At 50.0% G+C, this 23,140-nt stretch overlaps 1 protein-coding gene across 1 annotated transcript in view; it reads right to left on the bottom strand.

The window, feature by feature from the left end:
* Positions 1-23,140, bottom strand: part of SCARA5 (scavenger receptor class A member 5) — a 134,048-nt gene that overhangs the window by 39,475 nt on the left and 71,433 nt on the right. Inside the window, exons 4-5 of the mRNA XM_018051873.1 lie at positions 15,250-15,924; positions 1,447-1,527 (exon numbers count right to left, since the gene is read on the bottom strand). Of these exons, the coding sequence (XP_017907362.1) occupies positions 1,447-1,527; positions 15,250-15,924 (756 nt within the window). The remainder of the gene's footprint in view (positions 1-1,446; positions 1,528-15,249; positions 15,925-23,140) is intronic.

Genomic DNA, 23,140 nt, shown 5'->3' with positions numbered 1-23,140 from the left:
GGGTTTAGAGGTGTAATTCCTGACATAAATAAGCAGATACCTTTACCCCGATAAGCCTCCCCTTTTCTTAAATCACTTAGAATAGGGGTCCCCAACTTCTGGGATCTAATGCCTGATGATCTGAGGCGGAGCTGAAGTAATAATAATGGAAAAAAGTGCACAGTAAATTTCAAGCACTTGACTCATCCCAAAACTATCTCCCCACCTCACCGTTCATGGAAAAATTGTCTCCCATGAAATTGGTCCCTGGTGCCGAGAAGGTTGGGGACTGCTGACTTAGAAGACTCTAGGCGCATGCATGTTCTGTCATTCCAGTTATGTTTGACTCTTTTTGACCTATGGACAATAGCCTTCCAGGCTCCTCTTGTCCATGGGATTCTCCAGGCAAGAATACTGGAGTGGGTTGCTGTGCCCTCCCCCTGGGGATCTTCCCAATCCAGGAATCAAACCCATTTCTCCTTTGTCTCCTGCATCCCAGGCAGACTCTTCACCCACTGAGCCACCTGGGAAGTCCCAAGAAGACTCCACACTCTCCTAAATGCTGCTCACAGCAGAGGCTCCAGAATTGACAGGCCGGGATGCAAAGTTTGATAAGGCAATGGAACAGGAACTCCTGAGAAAGGCATCTTAGGAGAACACATTCTTTCCAGAAGATCCCCAAGTACCCTCCTATCAGTGATTGGACCTTCCAGGCTGTCACTAGGGCAGGTAGCAAAGGGCAGGAGAGGACAGGTATCTACTGACTGGGGTGGTCTCCTCAGAAGCAAGGGGTCAAGTGCTGGAGACTCAGGAAATGCCGAGGGGGCGCGGCATACTTGAAGGGTTGCTCTGGATCAGAGGACACCCTCAATTCTTTCTGATGATCCTGGTCTCAGGGGCCCTGACTCCTGGGGTGGGGAGTGGCTTCAGGGAACTATAAGACTCCTGTGCACTCTTTTCCTTCAGACCCTGGTACTTTCTGTGGAAAAGGATTTGCTCCACCTTAGTGTTACACTACTTTAAAAATGTTTTAAGCTTTCCAAATCAGAAAGATTTTTTTAACTGACTTATATTAACAGCAGGGCTTTCCTGGTGACTCAGATGGTCAAGAATCTGCTTGCTACGTGGAAGACCTGGGTTTGATCCCTGGGTGAGGAAGCGCTCCTGAAGAAGAGCATGGCAACCCCCTTCAGTATTCTTACTTGGGAAATCCCATGGACAAAGGGGCTTGATAGCTATAGTCCACAAGGTCACAAAGAGTCAGACACGACTGAGAGACTAAAACACACAGTGTTACACCAACAACCTCTTAGTCTTTTAACAGAATAGGGCATCTGAAGCTGAGTCGATTGCGGACTGTCCTGAGAGCCCCATCACCGACACCAACGATAAAACAGAAAGTCAGGGATGGATGGGGGAGCCGCTTCCCTTCCTGGTATGTCCAGGTCCCTCCCGGGGCCCCATTACCTCGAAGTCCAGGTAGTCCAGGGATTCCAGGCTTGCCGTCTTTCCCTGCATCCCCCGGATCACCTTTGGGGCCTGGTGGTCCTGAAAGGGTGACACACAGCACTAAGGTTAGAGGACGGCTTTCTGGAGCAGGTCGCCTGCAGAGGAAACAAAAACTCCCTCTGAGGGACTTCCCTGGTGGGTCAGCTGTTAAGAATCTGTCTTGCAATGCAGCTACACGGGTTTGATTCCTGGTCAGGGAACTAAGGTTCCACTTGATGCAGAGCAGCTAAGCCCTCAGGCCACAACTACTGAGCCCACAGGCCACAGTGAGAGATTCCCTGTGCTGCAATTAAGCCCCGATGCAGCCAAATAAATAAATATTAAAAAGAAAAAACCTCACTCCTACAGAAAGGGAGAGTCAAAAATATGCTTTGGAGGCACATGGGGCTCTACTTCATCCACCTTCGCATGTGTGTGTTGTGGGTGGTGGAGGCAGAAATCAGGGAAACCTTCCTGGAAGAAGTAACATCCACAAAGAAATTGCAAGAAGGAACAGAAGTGGCTAAGCAAAGGGAGGAGTGGGAGTGTGTTATGGACTAAATGCCTGTGGCTCCCTCATTCCAACATCAAATGTATGTGTTGAAGCCCTACCCTCCTATGTGATGGTGTTTGGAGTTGGGGCCTTTTGGGAGGTGATTAAGGTTAGATGAGGTCATGAGGGTGGGGCCCCCATAATGGGATTAGTGCCCTTATAAGAAGAGACCTCTGAGAGCAGTCTCTCTCCATCCCTTCCTCACACTTGTACTGGCAAGCATGCTTTCTCTGCTATAGGAGGATCTGGCAAGAAGGCAGCCATTGCCAGGATGAAGGCTTGCATCTGAACCCAATCCTGGTCTCAGACTTCCAGCTTCCAGAATGGTGAGAAAGAAATCTCTGCCTTTTAAGCCGTCCACCCAGTCTGTGGTATTGTTGGTTAAGTTGCTAAGTTCTGACTCTCTGTGATCCCATGGACTACGGGCTTCTCTGTCCATGGGATCTCCCAGGCAAGAATACTGGAGTGGGTTGCCGTTTCCTTCTCCAGGGGACCTTCCTGACTCAGGGATCAAACCCAAGTCTCCTGCACTGGCAGGTGGATTTTTTATCACTGAGCCACCAGGGAAGCCCGTGGTATTGTTATAACAGCCTTAACTATCTAAGACACAGTGAAAGGGGAAAGTTCCAGGCAGAGAACAATCCCCATAAGAGCTTAAAGATCTGTGAGAGTTGGTAGGATTGGAAGCCGGGGGGACACATGATGGGGTAAGAAGGGTGAGAAAGTGGAGGGTCTCTGAGGCCTGGTTTAAGTGTTGAACTTGACCCCAAGGGCACCAGAAGCCACAGAAGGGACCTGAAACACAAGTGTGGCCAGATCTGCATACAAGGAAGAGTGCTCGGGCTGCGGTGTCAGAAAAGGGATGGGAACAGGGGGAAATAAAGGCAGGGAGGCTAAGGAGGAGGCTGCACCCAGCTGAGAGGTGGGGGAGCCCTGAATTAGGGAAGTAGCCATGAGGAGGGATGTCAGTGGCTGTTAAGAAGTAGAAGAGACAGACCTTGGCTAATGTAGGTGAAAGGAGAGGAGGCAGCCAGGATCAGGTTCAGATTTCTAGCTTGAGCACCTGGATGGAAGAAGCGGTTTCTAAATGCTCCTTAGTGGGGCCTCCTTCCACAGTGAGGCTCCAGCATGGCAGGGATTCTAGCCTGTGTGACCCAAGTCAGTCCACACATGCTGGCTTCAGATGACCACACAGGCAGCTAGCTAATGAGTGAGCGAGCCGTGGATCAGCTCAGGGCTGTCTGGCCCCATCAACCCTGCCTCGCTCATCATGCTAGACGTCACATCATTCCCAGACGAGACCTGTCCCTTCACGCCCTGCAGCCTGCTCTTCCCAGGCTGGCGAGCCAGGGGCCCCTCTCCATCAATCTCCTACCACTACCTGCCCCACCAAGGCTGCTCGTAGCCACTCTCATGACCAAGCCTTCTCTGATGCTTCATTCCTGCCACATGCGGGCACGGCCTGTTTGAACACATGTCCTTGGTACTTATCCCACACTGCCCTGTCCTGTAGTCACAAGGGTAGATGTTCTCTTTTTCCTAATAAAATGGCCAGCTCCCTGAGACAGGACCACACCCTTGGCATCCCTGTACTGGCTGTGAAGACCCAGATTCTAAACTCTCCATTCTGGCTGCTCAGTGAGACAAAAAAGAGGACCAAGGAAAATGCCCAAACTGTACTGCACTGGGTCAAACTGTCCCTGCCTATTTTACGTCCACCTGGGACCTCAGAATACGACTTTCTTTAAAAACAGAGTCTTGGCTGCTATAATTAGTTAAGATGAGATCAGATTGGAGTAGGGTGGGTCCTAACCCAATTTCTGGTGTCCTGACAGACAGACACACGGGCAGAAGGCCAGGTGACCACGGAGGCCGAGGCTGGAATGATGCGTCTACAGGCCAAGGAATACCACGGATAGCCAGCAACATCAGAAGTAGAGAAAGAGGCCAAGAAAGATCCTCCCCCAGAGCTTTTAGAGGGAGGATGGCCCTATGCACACCTGGATCTCAGACTTCCAGCCTGCAGAACAGTGAGAAGATCGATTTCTGTTGTTTCAAGTCACCCAGGTGCTTCCCTCGTGGCTCAGTGGTAAAGAATCCTCCTGCCAATGCAGGAGACTTGGGTTCGGTCCCTGGATCAAGAAGATCCCCTGGAGGAGGAAATGGCAACCTACTCCAGTATTCTTGCCCGGGAAATCCCACGGACAGAGGAGCCTGTCCAAGGGGTCGCAAAGAGCTAGACACAACTGAGTAGCTAAACAACAAAAAGCCACCCAAGTTGTGGTGCTCTGCCATGCAGCCCTAGGAAACCAAAACATGTATACTTGCCCCCTAGTAGTCATGCTTGCACAATACATATTTGCCGAATGAATGAGTATATGAGATCAGAGGGCGTTAAGACACACAAAACAGCCAGGCAGCCAAGATCAAGATGTACTGATACATTCCCCAAGTTGGCACTGTCCTCAGACCCTAACCAAAGTTGACAGCGGTTTAAGAATTCAATGGCATGAGAATAGAGGAAAGAAGGAATCAACAATTGAAAAGTGCAGAAATCATTAAACAAGGCACAGATCATGTGAGGAGGACCGCGGTTTGTAATCATCTTCCTCTCTTCACCAGGGCTTCCCTGGTGGCTTGGCCGGTAAAGAATCCGCCTGCAATGCGGGAGACCTGGGTTCGATCCCTGGGTTGGGAAGATCCTCCGGAGAAGGGAACAGCTGCTACTACTACCTACTCCAGTATTCTGGCCTGGAGAAACCTATGGACTGTACAGCCAGGGGTTGCAAAGAGTCAGACACGACTGAGCAACTTGCACTCCTCTTTTCTAGGAAGAAGAACAAAGTAAGACTGGCCATGTGGACCTCAGCTTTCAGACAATAGGACTGAGACACCACACCTGTTGGGAACACGCCTAAGATTTATACAGCAGAGAAAGACCGGGGCAAGAAGCAAGTGAGCTTTACAATGCCCACGCCAGCAATCCCCTGACCAGGTCAAGGCTGCAGCAAAGGTTGCTGATGCAGTTCCTGAATCTCTGCCCATCACTGGTTGTCACACGGCTGTCACCCTCCCCTGCCCCCAGACCACTCCACCCTTCTCACTCTTCCCTGCTCCTTCCTGCCCTCCCCATGGGAAACTCAGCACCCTGGGCTCAAGCAGGTCAACGGTGCTATGGACCACATCCTCCAATTCTTCTACTCACTCCAAGGTGGGTGTGACCCAACACATGGACCTTCCCAGCAGTAGTTCTGGCAAAAACAGGATGCTACCCACTGGACTAACTCTGATGGAGAGGCATCAAGGGGGCAGAGATCACTTGGAAGGTGGGGTTGGAGGATGGAGATCTTGGGTTCATATTCTTGGTCTGTAAAATCTAAGTAGAAATTCCTTCCTCAGGTGTTTGCAGTGAGGAGTAAGGGAACTCAGTGACATGGTGGATATAAACGGGCTTGAGAACCTGTGAGTGGCAAGACTGTCCCTGACCATCTGTACCCCACTCTTCAAAATGCTTCATCAGAACTATGCTGAGATTACTGAGGATGGCTATTAGAATAGCCCCATCTGAAACCCCCCTGCCAGTTCAATAAGAGCCAGATTCTAAAAATATCCTACATGTGGACAGAGTTTTTAAGATACAGCTAAGTGCTTAGTGTGGGCTTCCCTGGAGGCTCAGTGGTAGAGAATCCGCCTGCCAGTGTCTGGGTTGGGAAGATCCCCTGGAGAAGGAAATGGTAATCTACTCCAGTATTCTTGCTTGGGGAATGTCATGGAAAGAGGAGCCTGGTGGGCTATACTCCATGAAGTCGTGAAGAGCCAGACATGATTGAGAGACTAAACAACAGCAAGTGGTTAGTGAAGACCTTTACTAGAGATTAACTGGGAAGAAGCCAGGGTGGCTAGTAAAGGCAGGTGCTGATTTCCAGGGCTTAGTCGTGTCCTCGGGTGGTACTAGCCAGGCTGACTCAGAGGAGCCTGGAATGTGGCCAGTCTGGGTCTCAAGGGGCCAGGCTGTCTGGAGCTCTGAGGACCAAGCACTTCTTCAAATCAGAGCTGACTGCTGGTGATGCATTCTTGGGATCTATCTGTTCCTGTTCAGTCGCTAAGTCATGTCTGATTCTTTGTGACCCCATGGACGGCAGCACGTCAGGCCTCCCTGTCCCTCACCAGCTCCCAGAGTTCACCCAAGTTCATGTCTATTGAGTTGGTGATGTCATCCAACCATCTCATCCTGTTATCTCCTTCTCCTCCTGCCCTCAATGTTTCCCAGCATCAAGGTCTCCTCCAGTGAGTCAGCTGTTTGTATCAGGTGACCAAAGTAGTAGAGCTTCAGTTTCAGCATCTGTCCTTCCAATGAATATTCACGACTGATTTCCTTTAGGATGGACTAGTTTGATCTCCTTGCAGTCCAAGGAACTCTCAAGAGTCTTCTCCAACACAGTTCAAAAGCATCGATTCTTTGATGCTCAGCCCTCTTTACAGTCCAAGTCTCACACCCGTACATGACTCCTGAAAGCCTACCTCGGGGTCTGACTACTCGGGACCTGACTTGATGTCATTTTCTCAGGAAGCCAAGCTGACAGTCTGGAGCTTGCTTGGACTCCTCCCTTTCCTCTGCCCTGCCCCCTTCACGGCTCTCATCCAGGTGATTCCCGAGGCTTGTCTCTCCCTCCTTCCTCACTGCCTCCCTCATAGAGGTCCTCCCAGCCTCCCTTCCGGGCTCCAGCTTCTCTCTCCGACCCACTGTTGCTCTCTGATTGACCCCATCAGAATCAGGTGAACTCAGGGCCCTCGGAAGCCCCTCACACTACAATGAGCAGCCCTCTCTGTTGGAGACTCCTGCAAATCATTCCCAACCTGACCCCTTCTTCTGCAAACTCACAGTCTGATGTTTCTCGATACAAATTCTCCTCCACCTCAGCCAAAGCTTTCTCCTCATGGTGTCCCCAAATATTAGCCAAGTCCTTTCCCTTCTCAGAGGCCCATTGCTCTCAGCTCTGAAGCTCACCTTCACACTCACCCCTCTGATCTCAGAGGGCACCAGGGCGGAACCCCCACATCTCAGAGCTGGGAGGAGCCACGAGCATCACTGTGCACAGATTCCCCAGGGAAGCATCCGAGTCTGGACAGGCCACCCTATACCCACGTGCCTGTCACTGTCACACCTCTCAGACTGTGGTCCCCAAGGAGGACAGGCCTACCTGTGGGGCTAGAACCCTGCTCTCCATGGCCCTGGGCCTCACACAGCATCCAGCACATGGGTAAGATTCAAGGAATGACTTCTGGGGAGTTGTGGAAGCTGTTACATGGTGTCAGCCATCCCAGTGGTCCCTGCATGAGCATTGTTTTTAATTTTATTGTAGTATAGTTGATTTACAATGCTGTGCTAATTTCTTCTATATAGCAAAGTGACTCAGTTATATATATATAATACTTTTATATTTACAATATGGCAACAAAGTCTGTCTAGTCAAAGCTATGGTTTTTCCAGTAGTCATGTATGGATGAGAGAGTTGGATTGTAAAGAAGGCTGAGCGCTGATGGGGTCAATCAGACAGCAACAGTGGGTCAGAGAGAGAAGCCGGATCCAGGAAGGGAGGCTGGGAGGACCCCAACGAGGGAGGCAGTGAGGAAGGAGGGGGAGACAAGCCTCGGGAATCACCTGGATGAGAGCCGTGAAGGGGGCAGGGCAGCGGAAAGGGAGGAGTCTGAGCAAGCTCCAGACTGTCAGCCTGGCTTCCTGAGAAAATGACATCAAGCCAGGTCCTGAGTAGTCAGACCCCGAGGTAGGCTTTCAGGAGTCATGTACGGGTGTGAGACTTGGACTGTAAAGAGGGCTGAGCATCAAAGAATCGATGCTTTTGAACCGTGGCGTTGGAGAAGACTCTTGAGAGTCCCTTGGACTGCAAGGAGATCAAACCAGTCCATCCTAAAGGAAATCAGTCCTGAATATTCACTGGAAGGACAGATGCTGAAGTTGAAATTCCAACACTTTGGCCACCTAATGCGAAGAACTGACAAAAGACCCTGATGCTGGGAAAGACTGAAGGCGGGAAGAGAAGGGGACGATAGAGGATGAGATAGTTGGATGGCATCACTGACTCAATGGACATGAGTTTGAGCAAGCTCTGGAAGATAGTGAAGGACAGGGAAGCCTGGCGTGCTGCAGTTCATGGTGTCACAGTCAGACACAACCTAGTGACTGAACTGAATTGACGTATTTAATATTTTCCATTATGGTTTACCACAGTATACTGAATATAGTTTCTGTGCTACATAGTAGGACCATGTTGTTTATCCATTCTATATCTAATGCTTTGTTTATCCATTCTATATCTAATCCCAAACTCCCAATCCATCCCTCCCTTTCTCCCCCTCCACCAAGGCAATCACAAGTCTGTCTTCTGTATCTCCGAGTCTGCTTCTGTTTCATAGACATGTTGATCTGTATCATACTTCAGATTCCACATGTAAGTGACATCATATGATATCTGTCTTTGTCTGATTTACTTCACTTAGTATGATCGTCTTTAGGCCCATTCATGTTCTTGTAAATGCATCATTTCATTCTTTTTGAGTAATATTCGGATGAGTTCTAAGATTCTCACCATCTACATCATTGCCCTCTCATCTTTTCTACCACTGGAGCAGGTCGGAACAGAGGTAAGCTGGGACAGGAGGAGCAGAGTCCACTTCTCCTCAATCACAGGAACAGACCAAAGCCCCTCACTGTGCTTCTGGCCTGGTGTCAGCATTCTTCTCCCAGCTCCTGCCACAGAGGGCAGGGGAAGTGGGAGCAGAGCAGCCCCATGCCTAGGTCCCTGCCTGTCCACCGGTCTAGCCCACCCCCCAGCGCAGCTCTGCACTCACCCGGCTGCCCTGAGCCGCTCCGGCTGGAAGCAACTCCAGAGCAGAACAAAGGATTTGGGGACTGGGGAGAAGGCCTTCCCTGGTGGCACAGATGGTAAAGAATCCACCTGCAATGTGGGAGACCTGGGTTCGATCCCTGGGTCGGGAAGATCCCTTGGAGGAGGGCCTGGCTACCCACTCCAGGATTCTTGCCTGGACAACCCCATGGACGGGGAAGACTGGCAGGCTACAGTCCACGTGGTCGCGAAGAGTCAGATACAAGTGAGCAACTGAGCACACACGCACTGGGCAGAAACACCAGGGCTCTTCTGGGGATCGGCCAACGGGAAGGGAAAGGCAATCCGTTCTCCCTTCCGGGATCCTGGAATGAGAGATGGGGTGGGGGGCCCATGGGTGCTGGAATCTAGCCAATGACCTGCCAAGAACAAATGTTCATTGGTAGCTGATGCAGCAGGCCTGAAGCCAGCGAAACAGCGACCCGAGACTGTAACGTAAACACTGCAGCAGAAGTATGCTAATCCCAGGCCAGCTGCTGGAGGTGGGGTCCCGCAACTAAGGGCTCTGCTTCCCCTTCCCTGATGTCACTGGGGCTCCGGATTCTCACCACTGACGTTTACACTGACATTTACACTGTCATGAGCTCTCAGGCCTCATTTCCTGTACCCTCTCTGGGGCCCCGGCTGTATGCACCAGCCTGTGGCCAGCCTGCAAAGCCAGCTTTCCCCAGAGCCTCAGGCAAAGGGTCAGTGCGCAAGGCTGGGTGCAACTAATGACTTCCACAGCATGCACTCCCCTCCTGCCCCAGCAGAGCCTCAGCTCACCTCTGCTCTGACCTGTTCCAATGAAACAGAGAAGATGAGACCGTGACAGCGCGAACGGGGAGAAGCTTAAAGCTCATTCAGGGGACTTCGCTGGTGGTCCAGTGGTTAAGAATCCGCCTGCCTGCAGGGGACATGGATTCAATCCCTGCGAACAAAGATCCCACATGTCACAGGGCAACTAAGCCCGTGTGTCGCAACTACCGAAGCCCCTGCACCCTAGAACCTGTGCTCCAAACAAGAGAAGCCGCATGATTAACCCACCCACTGCGACTAGAGAAAGGACTGCACACAGCAACAAGGAGCCTACAGAAGACGCAGGGTAGCCAAAAATAAATAAACACTTAAAAAAAAAAAAGAAAGCTCATTCAAATGTTATCTGCTCCATTCCCCTCCCAGAAACAACAGAGCCCCCTGCCACTCGCTGTGGCGGGAGGGGGAGACACAGTCCCCACATATGAACATTTGTTGAATGGGACTCTCTACTAGATGGTCTATTTTTTTTCCTCAAAAAAGCAGCCCACGGATAAGTATGCTTTGCCAACTTGCTTTCATGAACTGAGAGATGAATCTTCTCGCCCAGCAGGGCCACTGGCTGGGGATTCGATGTCGGCAGGTCATTTCTCTGCTCTGAGCTTCCAGGGCCTTAACTACAAAATGAGGGATGAGCTAGTTGATTTCAGAGCCCCTTCGTCACTCTAACCTTCTGGGAGTCTATGAACATCCACGTAGCGAACAAAGCCTGCTGCAGCTGAACATGTGGCTGCAGAGTCTTGCCGTCAGGCCCCTGCTCACACACTACCCCTTCTGGGAGCCTCCCCTCTCTGGTTAGCTTTCCTCCTCCTGGAACGCCTCGCCTGCCTGATCATCTAGGTTCTCTGCTTCTTTCAGCGCCGCAGAGAGATTTCAACAGACCTGATCAGTGCTGAGAACGCAAAGCAGGAAAACAGAGAGCGCCACCGTGAACGTACACAAAAGACAAGCCAGAGGCAAAACCCCTAAAAAACTGTGGAACAAAGCGAGAGAATGCAACCGTTTGGGGTCACGCTCAAGAATAACATAAACAAGTTCATATATACAAAAGTATACACAGTGGAGCATCTGTGGATTCTGAGCCAGGAAAAGCCGGATGGGGAGGGTGTGCGGTATGTGCGTGTTTAAAGACTGAGTGGAACTGAACAAAACTAGTAAAGAAAAGCCACTCAGACCACAAGATACAAATTCAGCAAAGCTTATCTGCTAAAAAATCCCTTATCCAAAAGCCAGGGTAGAGTTCTGTGTTGTTGCAGTAACATGGTAATTATACTCCACTGTGCCAAAGAGAATTCTCTTTAATCACACCATTTGGGTCCCCAGCAACCATGAGTGAGGGAGGAGGGACAGGGAGACAGCATAGTAGAGGTCCTGGGAGGGGCAGGGGCCAAATGGTGCTCATCTCTGAAGAGCCAGCAGCCCATCAAGAATGCAAAGCTTGGGATGTCCCTGGTGGCTCAGCGGTAAAGAATCCTCCTGCCAGTTCAGGGGGTTTGATCCCTGGTCCAGGAAGATGCCACATGCCACGGGGCAACTAAGCCCTCGTGCTGAGCCTGTGGTCTAGCGCCCGGGCTCCGCAACAAGGGAAGTCACCACAATGAGGAGCCCGTGCACCACAACTAGACAAAGCCCGGGTGCAGCAACGAAGACCCAGCACAGCCAAAAGTAAATAAATAAACACCGATTTTAAAAAAAATGCAAAGCTTGAAGACTGCAAGGCAGTCCTGGGCAGAGCTAAGAGGAAACTTCGGTATAAGGGAAGCAAGTGTGGAACTTAGTTTCAGAACCAAAGAAAGACTACTTGGAGGATTCCACCAAAGAACCGTGGCAAATGGGTGATCTGGAGCTGTTTTAGCTTGAGCCAAAAGGAGAGTGGACTCAGACACTAAAGATGTGAAACGCTTGGTAAGGCCAAGGAGGCTGCACCAGCAAGAAGCATGGGGACATCATCTGTGGACCGGAAGAGGAAGGAAGGGGGAGTGCCCTGAAAGTGTTAGTAATGTCTGACTCTTTGGGACCCCATGGACTGTAGCCTGCCAGGCTCCTCTGTCCATGGGATTCTCCAGGCAAGAATACTAGAGTGGGTTGCCATTCTCTTCTTCAGGGGATCTTCCTGACCCAGGGATAGAACCTGGGTCTCCTGCACTGGAGGCAGAATCTTTACCATCTGAGCCACAGGAAAGCCCAAATAGGAGTGATTACCTCCCAAATACAGGGACAGACCTGAGGGCCCACTCTGTCTTCTGTCTTCCTGGCTCCTAGCCAGCCCCTCTCCACCCTGGAAAGTACCACAGTTAGTGACAAAAACATGCTTTTTTGAGCCAGAAGGACCCACTCTGAACCTTGGCTTTGTCACTTTGTCACTTGCCAACTGTAATAAACATTGGGAAATTCATTAGTTTCTCAACTATAAAATGGATTCAGGGACTTCCCTGGCAGTCTAGTGGTTAGGATTCTGTGCTTCCACTGCAGAGGGCTCAGGCTCAATCCCTGTTTGGGAAACTAAGATCTCACATGCCACGTGGCATGGCCAAAAAAAAAAAAAAAAGATAAAATGGGTTCAATAACACCCTTTTTGCAGGATGTGAGGATCAGCAGTCATTAATATCCATGTAGAGAATTAATGTTGACAAAATTTCTGTTCAACTGTAGGTTCACTGTAGGTTATGATTCAGAATCACTGCTGTTACTAAGTACTGACCAGATTGGGGTGGTGCTTCCCAGGTGGTGCTAGTGGTAAAGAACCTGCCTGCCAATGCAGGAGGCATAACCCAACGTGGGTTCGATCCCTACGTCGGGAAGATACCTGGAGGAGGACATGGTAACCCACTCCAGTATTCCTGCCTGGAGAATCCCATGGACAGAGCAGCCTGCCAGGCTACAGTCCATGGGGTCGCAAAGAGTTGGACACGACTGAAACAACGTAGCATGCAGACCGGGGAGGTCAAGGAAACGAAAAGCTGAGACCCCAAGGGTGTGGATTTGGAAGAAGACACGCTGCCTCCTGTTCTTTGATTTCTGAAACGTGAAACCCAAAGTCACCCAAGGAAAGAAAACCAGTCCTCTGATGACATGGGCTCTCCATGGGATTCTCCAGGCAAGAATACTGAAGTGGGTTGCCATTTCCTTCTCCAGGGGATCTTCCCAACCTAGGGATCAAAGCCAGGTCTCCTGCATTGCAGGCAGATTCTCTACCATCTGAGCAAGCCACTAGGAAAGCCATGCAAACTATACCTTTCTAAAGCTGTTGAAAACAAAAGCCCTAGGTCGGATCATTTCTAATTGTGTGGCCTGGAGTAAGCCAGGTACTTTTTCCTGGAGGAGCCTCAGCTGCTTCTCTGCAGAAATCCTATTGGCTCTCCAGTGAACCCTGTCTTCAACCAAGCTCACAGCTGGTGATGGGGACCCACTTTAAAACCAAATGATGTTTTATTATTATAAACCGGACTTGGAAAGTTTTATGCAAGTAGAAGTCTCCATCATGACTACTTTCTGCTCTGATAAATACAGAATCTCAGAGGAGGGAGACTTCAGTGAACTAGAGAGGCCAGGGGGCTCCTGGAGGAGGTGGGTCTGAGTGAGATGGGAAGGAGCAGTGGGGTCTGGATGAGGAGGAAGAAGAAGGGGGCTTTGCAGTGGGAGGAATGGCTGGAGGAAAGCCGGGGGAGTGGGCAAGGAGGGGTGTGTCTCCAGGGCAGGGACAAGACACGTCCCACTGGACTGGATGCTTCACACGGGGCAGCAGGTGTAAGCTGGCTGTCTGCGGACCACACAGGAACCACAGATATGTTGTATTTGGCCCACAGAGTTAAACAATTAAAAAATTTCTAGAACATTCCACATTTCTGGTTTCTCTGGAAAAAATGGGAAGACCTTGTCTAGGCCAAGGCCAAAATGGGCCAGACCTGTCATAACCTTTACTATTCCCCTGACACCAAAGTCACTGTACGCATTGACATTGCTCGACTGGCCCCTGCAGACTGAGCTCTGATACAGGGGACCAGGTGGAGGAGACGGCAGGAAAGACAGGCTGGGGACAGGGATGCCGCAGAAAGCACATCGTCTCTGCAGTCAGAAAAGCTGGGGTTCAAATCCTGGCCCATCACCTCCCAGACTGCCACTGTGAGCAGCTTCCTGAATCTCGTGATTGTTTACAAAAGACATTCTATCAATTACCCTTGGCCTGGTACCCAACAGAGCTGGTGTCCAAAGTGGTATTATCACTGTCCACTGTCAGCCTAAGGACTTTTGGTGAATCTGGCAGACTCCAGAGCAGTCATGGCAGGTTCTGAGCAGCGGCTCGTGCAGGAAAAGTACATTTCACTAACTGTGCTTCTGACAATGATGTGCAGGGTGGACAGCAGTGGGAAGGAATTGGGGAGAGGTGAGTAGGGGTGCAGTCAGTCAGGTTTGCAAGAGAGGCAGGTTGGCTGTAAAGATGCTGATGTTTGTGGACCTGGAGCAACAGGTCGAATGGAGGCCTGCACATTTTTGCCATTATATGTAAGAGTGGAAAATGAAGCTAACACACTGTTAAAGAAAATAAAATATCTTCTACCTGGATGAACTATGGCTTTATAACAGCCTGGAAGGGCAGGTTCAAATTTGGAATTCTCCCACTTTTTGTAGCTCCACCTGTGTACGGTCAAGCCACCCAAGATGGCTGTTCTCTTGCTCTCTGTCCATCCCCCACCTGACCGATGCCTGCTTCACCCACACCTACTCACATCATTGACCTTCTACATACTCGCCTTGGGCCCTAGCTAGTGACAGCTTATCAAAGGGGAGGTGAGGGGCGTGCCTCTATGCTGGTTTCCGTGGTAACCAATGAGCCCACCCCACATCAAATCCCCCTATAACTGGCAATCTCCCCTGCCCCCAGGAGCAAAGACCACTGCCAGGACCTGCCAGATGTCTGCCACACACAGTGAGGAGTCGCTCCAGAACCTTGCTTCAGACTTACCAGCTCCCCTTTCCGGTAAGCCACCCATGTTCCTGTTGCTGACTCCAGGCTCTCTCTTTGATCTTAAAGCTGGGCAAGTGCAGGCCTTGTAGATGTCTGGGATGCAACCCAACACAATGGAAGCACCAGGACACTGGGGGAGCACCTCCCTATCCCCAGTTGGAGCCCTGCTTTCCTCCCCACCCCCAAACTCCTGGAGGCTCCAGCTGGCACATCCAAGGCTCTGACCACCCAGGGCCCCGGGAGCCACCCCTGGCCATTCTCATGGCTCGGGGTGTGAACACTGAGTGTGTGCTGTCTGGGGGGAGGAGCGGGGTGGCACGGAGGACCTTTATCCTGTGCAGGCCTGGAAATGCGCATAATCCATTTCGATGGGACACTCCAGGGTCTTTGAGGGCAAGACTTAATAAAGGAGGTGTGGAGCTTGGGGAGGGAGCGGGACTTCAAGGCCTGGGGGAGTCATGTGCATCATGTGGGAAGAAGCGCTGAGAGGGAGGGGCCCTCGCAGTCCCCGAGGGCCTGGTGGGTGGCGGAGAGGGGAGTACCTTTGGCCAGGGAGATGTTGCGCAGAGTGATGGAGTGCTCCCAGTCCTTGAGGCGTAGGTCCTCGGTGACACCGTTGAGCACGGCCAGCTCCTGCTTGAGCTGCAGCTCCAAGCCCCGGTGCGCCAGGCGCAGGCGGCGCGCGTCCTCGCTGGCGTTGCTCACCAGCACGCGCAGGTCCCGCAGCCGCGTGCCCTGCAGGGCCACGTCGTAGGACAGGCTGAGGTTGAGGCCGCGCAGCGCGCCACCCACGTCCGCCAGCTCGTCGCTCAGGGCGCCCACCCGGCTCGCCAGCCCGTCCAGCAGGCCGGCGTGGCGCCGCAGCAGCAGCTGGCTGCGGTTGCTGTCCACCTGCAGCTGGTAGAGCTCCAGCTGCGCCGCGTCGCTCTGCTGGGCAGCGCGCTCCCGCAGCAAGACCACCGCCTGCTCGCTCTGCGCCGCCTGGGCCTGCAGCCCCCACAGCGCCCCCTCCAGGCGCTGCACCGCGCCCGCCAGCGCCAGCAGCGAGTCCGACTGGTTCTGCAGCGCGTCGTGCGCCTTCCACACCTGCTCGCTCAGCTCCCCTTGCAGCGGGGCCTGCAGCAGCCGCAGCTGCAAGTCCCGGAAGCTCTCGTTCAGCCGGTTCACGTTCCGAGTCAGCGCCTTCAGGTCGTCCGGGGAGCTCCGGGGCCTGGACACTGCGGAGATGAAGGAGAAGGAGGAGGGGGAGAGATGAGACGGCTGCGGAGATCCTCCACCAACCCCCGCCCCGGCAGGAGACGCTCAATGAGAGGAAGGAAAAGCAGAAGTGGCTAAGGCTGAGCGCCTTAGTGAAGTTGCTCAGTCGTGTCCGACTCTTTGCGACCCCGTGGACTGTAGCCTACCAGGCTCCTCCGTCCATGGAATTCTCCAGGCAAGAGTACTGGAGTGGGTTGCCATTTCCTTCTCCATGAGATCTTCCTGATCCAGGGATCGAACCCGGGTCTCCCGCATTGCAGGCAGACACTGTAACCTCTCAGCCACCAGGGAAGCGCCTTCACACATCCCCTAAACAGTGTTCAGCCAGTGGTCCCCAAACACGTCTGCCCGTGAGAATCACCCGGCCAGGGATCCCACCTGTAGAAATTGTGATTGGATGGGTCTGGGAGGTGACCCAGGCCTTGGAATTTTAACAAGAGCCCAGGGTAATTATAAGATGCGGTTGAGTTTGGGAACCCCTGGACTCATGTATGGGCTTCCCAGGTGGTAAAGAACCCGCCTGCCAATGCAGGAGACGTAAAAGATGCAGGTTTCATCCCTGAGTTGGGAAGATCCCCTGGAGATGGGCCTGACGACCCACTCCAGTATTCTAGCCTGGAGAATTCCATGGACAGAGGAGCCTGGCGGGCTACAGTCCACGGGATCACAAAGAGTCCGACAGGACTGAATCGACTTAGCATGCACGCACGCACGCACGCATGCACGCACAGACTTATCTATGGATGAGGTTGATCCGTAGGAACCGGTCTCTCTCTCTCTCTCTCTTTTTTTTTTTTAAATTTTGGAAAGGATCAGACATCAGCAGTTCCACGAGGTTTACCCTCCAATATTGTGTGTCATCCTCTCCACTTTAGAAGGGAGGTACCCTTATCCCCTGGAGAAGGAAACGGCAATTCGTTCCAGTATTCTTGCCTGGGAAATCTCATGGACAGAGGAGCCTGGCAGGCTACACAGTCTGTGGGGTTGCAAAGAGTCGGACACGATTGAGCAACTAAAGAGCCCCAAAGGGCCCTTATTTACTCCCCCCCCCCCCTTTAGGGCTAAAGATGTTACCTTTGCCCCAGGCAGCACAGCAAGTAAGACATGGAGACAAGATTCCAACCCAGAGGGCTTACGTGCTCTGGAACCCAGATGCTGCCCTCCAAGTCTGCTCTGGAACTGCCTAAAGGGACCATGCCAGCAGCAGACTCAGCCAGGCTCCGGGCAGCATTGGTAATTCCTACTCCTCAATTCGGGGTCCCATTCCCTCTAGGCTGGGGAAGATGCTTTTTTACATCCATACCTTCCCTTCTCTGGGGCTTCCCAGATGGCGCTAGTGGTAAAGAACCCATCTGCCAGTGCAGGAGACATAAGAGACTCAGGTTGATCCCTGGGTGGAGAATATCCCCTGGAGGAGGGCATGGCAACCCACTCAGTATTCTTGCCTAAAGAATCCCATGGACAGAGGAGCCGGGCAGGCTACAGTATGGGGTCGCAAAGAGTCAGACACAACTGAGTGAGTTAGCACGTGTGCTTTTCCCTCAGGCAAACAACCACCTCAATGGTCTCCCACCCTTTTCTCTTGAAAAAGAGGTTTCCTCTTCTTGATTATAAGCAGCTAGTTCACAGTATGAAGGGGAGGGGCGTGCCTCTGAGTCATTATCATCTAGCATCCGGTGTCTCCAGCATGCTCATGGAGCACTTAGGGACACAGCAAACCCTGGTACATCCTGGGATGTCTAGGAATGCTGGTCTACCGGCTGTGCACTGTCCACAGCTTTGTCTCCCTCTCTGATCTACACACCAGAAAAATGGAAACTAGTTAGTGGGGGCGGGGCAGAGTAGGAGGTGGAGGCGAAGGAGGCACAGAGGGAATTCTGCCTTGCAAATCTTGGGATGGAGAGAGCCGGGGAATCTGGTACACAGGTTGTTCAAGTGATGAGAGGATCCATATACACTAGCTCTTTCCTGAACCTCAAGCTGGGACGGAGGAAGGTGCTTTTGTGGGTGCTGGAGCTGATGCTTCTCCCAGTGCACTGCATTTATGGTGGCCGCCCTAGAGGATGTAAGTCATCTCAGATTACATCCAGAGGCTCACAGCATTAGAGGGGCATTTGAGCCCCACTTCAAATTCTCCCTTGAGACATCCCTGGCAGTCCAGTGCTACCACTGCAGGGGGCAGGGTTCGATCCGTGGTCTGGGAACTAAGATCCTGCATCCCACATGGCACACCCAGAAACAAAAAAATGAAAATAGTCAACAAAATTAAAGTGTTCACTCAGCACTTTAATCTCCAAGAAAATCATATGCCCAACCTCTGCTCATACCCATTTTCTCCACTTTCAGTTAGTTCTAAGTGCTGGAATGTTCTGTATTCTGTTCAGACTTGAAATTTGCCTCCCTGTACTCTCTAACCACTGATTTTGCCCTCTGAGGTCACAGAAAGCGAGTGAATTTTACTTTTCCCACAAAACAGCTCTTCAGAATCTCAAAGACAGTGATCACATCCTGGCTATGTAACAATGCTTCTGGTTAAAGTCAGCAGTTCCTTCATCAGCTATCTCTTGACTAGCTTCTGAGCCTCCATACCTCCTGGCTAACCTCTTCTGCACATAACAGGGTGTCAACATCCCCTTACAGGGTAGGGCTTGATCTAAATTTGTTTTTTCCATGGTGTATAAAGACTGGGCGAAGTTTGGAAGAGGGGTCTTCAACTTCATTCTGGGCAGAAGACTCTCTACTATGGACCAAACTGAGTTTTTCAGACTTGCATCACTGACTTGGAGTCTAGGCAGTCTTTGGTAAAAAGTTTCCCCATTTTACAGATAAAGAGACTGAAGCCATGAGCATATTTATGACCTATCTTGGTTGTGAAGATCTTTTTTGTGCAGTTCTTCTGTGTATTCTTGCCACCTCTTCTTAATATCTTCTGCTTCTGTTAGGTCCAGACCATTTCTGTCCTTTATCGAGACCATCTTTGCATGAAATGTTCCCTTGGTATCTCTACTTTTCTTGAAGAGCTCTCTAGTCTTTCCCATTCTGTTGTTTTCCTCTATTTATTTGCATTGATCGCTGAGGAAGTCTTTCTTATCTCTTCTTGCTATTCTTTGGAACTCTGCAGCAATGTGAAGTCAAGTGGGCCTTAGAAAGCATCACTATGAACAAAGCTAGTGGAGGTGATAGAATTCTAGTTGAGCTATTTCAAATCCTGAAAGATGATGCTATGAAAGTGCTACACTCAATATGCCAGCAAATTTGAAAAACTCAGCAGTGGCCACAGGACTGGAAAAGGTCAGTTTTCATTCCAATTCCAAAGAAAGGCAATGCCAAAGAATGCTCAAACTACTGCACAATTGCACTCATCTCACACGCTAGTAAAGTAATGCTCAAAATTCTCCAAGCCAGGCTTTAGCAATACGTGAACCGTGAACGTCCAGATGTTCAAGCTGGTTTTAGAAAAGGCAGAGGAACCAGAGATCAAATTGCCAACATCCACTGGATCATCAAAAAAGCAAGAGAGTTCCAGAAAAACATCTCTTTCTGCTTTATTGACTATGCCAAAGCCTTTGACTGTGTGGATCACAATAAACTGTGGAAAATTCTGAAAGAGATGGGAATACCAGACCACCTGACCTGCCTCTTGAGAAACCTATATGCAGGTCAGGAAGCAACAGTTAGAACTGGACATGGAACAACAGACTGGTTCCAAATAGGAAAAGGAGTACGTCAAGGCTGTATATTGTCACCCTACTTATTTAACTTCTATGCAGAGTACATCACGCGAAATGGCATGCTTCCTGACTCCTGGTCCAGTGGTTCCCTTCACTGCCCCACTACTCTGAAAAGTTAGTGAAAGAGTTGTCAAGGGATTTCCCTGGAAAGGTCCAGTGGTTAAGAATCCACCTTGCAATTCAAGGGACATGAGTTTGACCCCTGGCCAGGGAACTGAGATCCTACATGCTGAAGAGCAACTAAGCCTGAGCCACAACTAGAAAGCCCACGGGGCACAACGAAAGATTCTTCCTGCTGCAAATAACACCTTATGCAGCCAAATAAAGAAATATTTTTTTAAAAGAGTTGTCAATAGAAGTAAAGGTTCTGGGGAAATGAATCCATGATGCAATCACAACCCAAGTAACCACAGGAATTGTCTGCCTAAGAAGTCATCGCAGGCCAGGACCTGATTGTGTTTGTCCGATATTCAACCAGATTGATTGACAAGTATTTGAGACAGAGCAGCTGGAAACCAGAAAGCCTGATATTTTAGTGTCAGCCTGTGCTCTTGATGCTCTGAGATTCAGAGAAACACCGCAGCTCATCAGAAGCAGTAAACACCAGGTTTGTTAATTCTGACTTTTACACTCGGATTGCGAGTGACTAAGAGGAACAATGCAACTACGTGACTTTAATGCTCATTAGCTCAGGCCTGTTAGAGGCAACACTGTGAAGGAGGCAGTTTCCCTTAAAGCCACTCTCTGCCAGCTCCCACCAGCCCCTCCCTCCCTCTGCAGGTGGTCCCTGTGCCCTAGGAGGTCCCCCGCCTTGCCTGTCAGCCCCCAGCTTTCAGATCTGAGACCCCGTCTCTCTCAGAAAACTGGACTGAAACTCGCCCGTATGGTGAAGGTTGACAATCAGCTACCCCTTCCTAGAGAGTCCATCTGAGTCTTTGATTAATTTTCATTGCACAACCTATTTTAACATAAACTGAAATGAAAGAAAGAAAAAAAATTCTTCCACCATCTCACAACCTCCCACAAAGAACACTGGTTTCCTTTCCATTTTCTTCTAGTTCCATCCAAATGCATACCCAGTCTTTACAATTCAATTTCTGTGCTTTTTAAATTTATGAATGATTATTTCACACTTTCCCCATCTGTCCTTTATAATTATCCTTCTGATGGCTGCCTAAGAGCCCATGAGGGAGATGCCTGGTAATTTACCCACTCTCAATCATGGAAAACAAGTGCAGAAAGGTCCCTCCTTCTCTTGAATTTTTTCCTACCAATAAATTCCTAGAAGCTGGATTAGTAGAGCCAAAGTTATAGACATTTTTATAACTCTTAAAAATTCCAACCAAATCACAAAAAGAAAAAAATTCTAGCCAAATCACTTCCCAGAAGTGATACCTATTTGTAATTACATTGTAGGCTTTCCAGGTGGCACTAGTGGTAAAGAACCCAGCTGCCAATACCGAAGACATAAGAGACTCAGGTTCGATCCCTGGGTTGGGAAGATCGCCTGGAGGAGGAAATGGCAACCCACTCCAGTGTTCTTGCCTAGAAAATCTTATGGACAGAGGAGCCTGGCAGGCTACAGTCCATGGGGTCACAAAGAGTCGGACACGACTGAAGTGACTTAGCACACACACATACATGTACATTATAGATTTTTAAATGTGCCAGTTTCAATAAAACCTCAATGCACTGAGTATTACAATTTTCATATGGTTAATGTCACAGATACAAAATGGTAGCCTGTTATTTTATGTTAGTATACTTGTATTTTAGAAGTGACTTTCTCAAGGCAATGCATTACCTATCTTTACAATTTGATTTCTGGTTTGTTTTTTTTTAATTTAATGAATTAGCTCAAATTAATGATATAGGTATTTTAGGTACTCAGTCTAATCAGAACAAAATTAGTTGAAGGAGTAAATACTCTTTGGGCATCCAGTGATGCTGTAGAAGCCCAGAGCAGCCTCCCTCTTTCGGGATCACTTACCGCGCCCCCCCCCCACCCCAGCAATGAATTATCTCCTTGCAACAGTCACAGTGTGTTCTCGGCTCACACTGCCCCACCCCCTCTTAGCCCCATTTAATCCCTTCCAGATGTTTGCTGTCCTCAACAGGGAACAATTCTTCCTTGAGTGTGACTCTTAATTCATGTTTATGCAAACAGTTCATTTATCTCTCTGCCTGCTGTATTTACTTTTAATTGCTCTAACTATTCTTTAGCTTTCATACTTTCACAAAGGGGAGATAAATCATAGAGTAACAATAATTACTGGCATCTCCCAAGTCCTTACTCTGTGCCAGACATGTTCTAAGTACTTCCCATATTAATGCATTTAATTCCATAATAAGCCTGTAAGTGTTGTTATGATCTTTATATTCCAAACGAGGCAACTGAGGCACACAGTGGTCGAGTAACTCACAAGGTCACACAGTTGGTAGACAGAGGAGACTGACTTTAGATTCAGGTCACTGGGGTTCAGAGCTCCCTTTGTGACACCATCAGTCCTGAATGTTCATTGGAAGGACTGATGCTGAAGCTGAAACTCCAGTACTTTGGTCACCTGATGCGAAGAACTGATTCTTTGGAAAAGACCCTGATGCTGGAAAAGACTGAGGGAAAGAGAAGGGGACAACAGAGGATGAGATGGTTGGATGGCATCACTAACTCAATGGACATGAGTTTGGGTAAACTCTGGGAGTTGGTGATGGACAGGGATACCTGGCATGCTGCAAGCCACGGGGTCGCAGAGAGTCAGACACGACTGAGCAACTGAACTGAACCGAAAGGATCGAAAGCACAGAATAAACTTTTAATTTATTTTATTATTTATTTATTTATTTTTGGCCACATCACGTGGCATGCAGGATCTTATTTTTTCCCAGCTACGGATCTAACCTACACCCCCTGCAGTGCAAACATGGAGTCTTCACCACCGGGGAAGTCCCTAGAATACACTTTTTAACAGAGACGCACAAATAGGGAATAAGCTTTGAAGGTTAGTGAGTTCCCCATCATAAACCCAGGTGGGAGTCAGGCTGCTTGGCAGGAATCATGGATTCTAATTCAGATTCTGATTCAGTACTAATTGCTGAATCTTAATGAATGTGTTCATGTACACTTTGTAATAATGTTTGATTGATGGATGAATATCTGTCAGGCCACACCCTGGGCTAGGTGAGTCACACAAACACATCTCCTGCAGCCTTCCCACCCAGACCCCAGTCCTGGGCTGGCTCCCAGTTTCATAATCATCTTTTTTTTTTCATAATCATCTTTTATGCTCATTAAAAAACAAGCATATGCTGGTGAAGTCAAGGTGCTCCAGACTGACCAGAGAGGCTGCGTTCCCCAAACACATCAGACACACCCACTGTGCCAGCAGAGCAGGGGAGGTACCTGTGAGCTGGAGGAAGAAAAGCAAAGAGTTCTGTTTGAGGTTTG

The sequence above is a fragment of the Capra hircus genome, chromosome 8 (assembly GCF_001704415.2).
Source record: "Capra hircus breed San Clemente chromosome 8, ASM170441v1, whole genome shotgun sequence".
NCBI classification, from domain to species: Eukaryota; Metazoa; Chordata; class Mammalia; order Artiodactyla; family Bovidae; genus Capra; species Capra hircus.
Note: the sequence above shows the minus strand (reverse complement) of the source record. Positions and strands in the feature narration are given on the sequence as shown.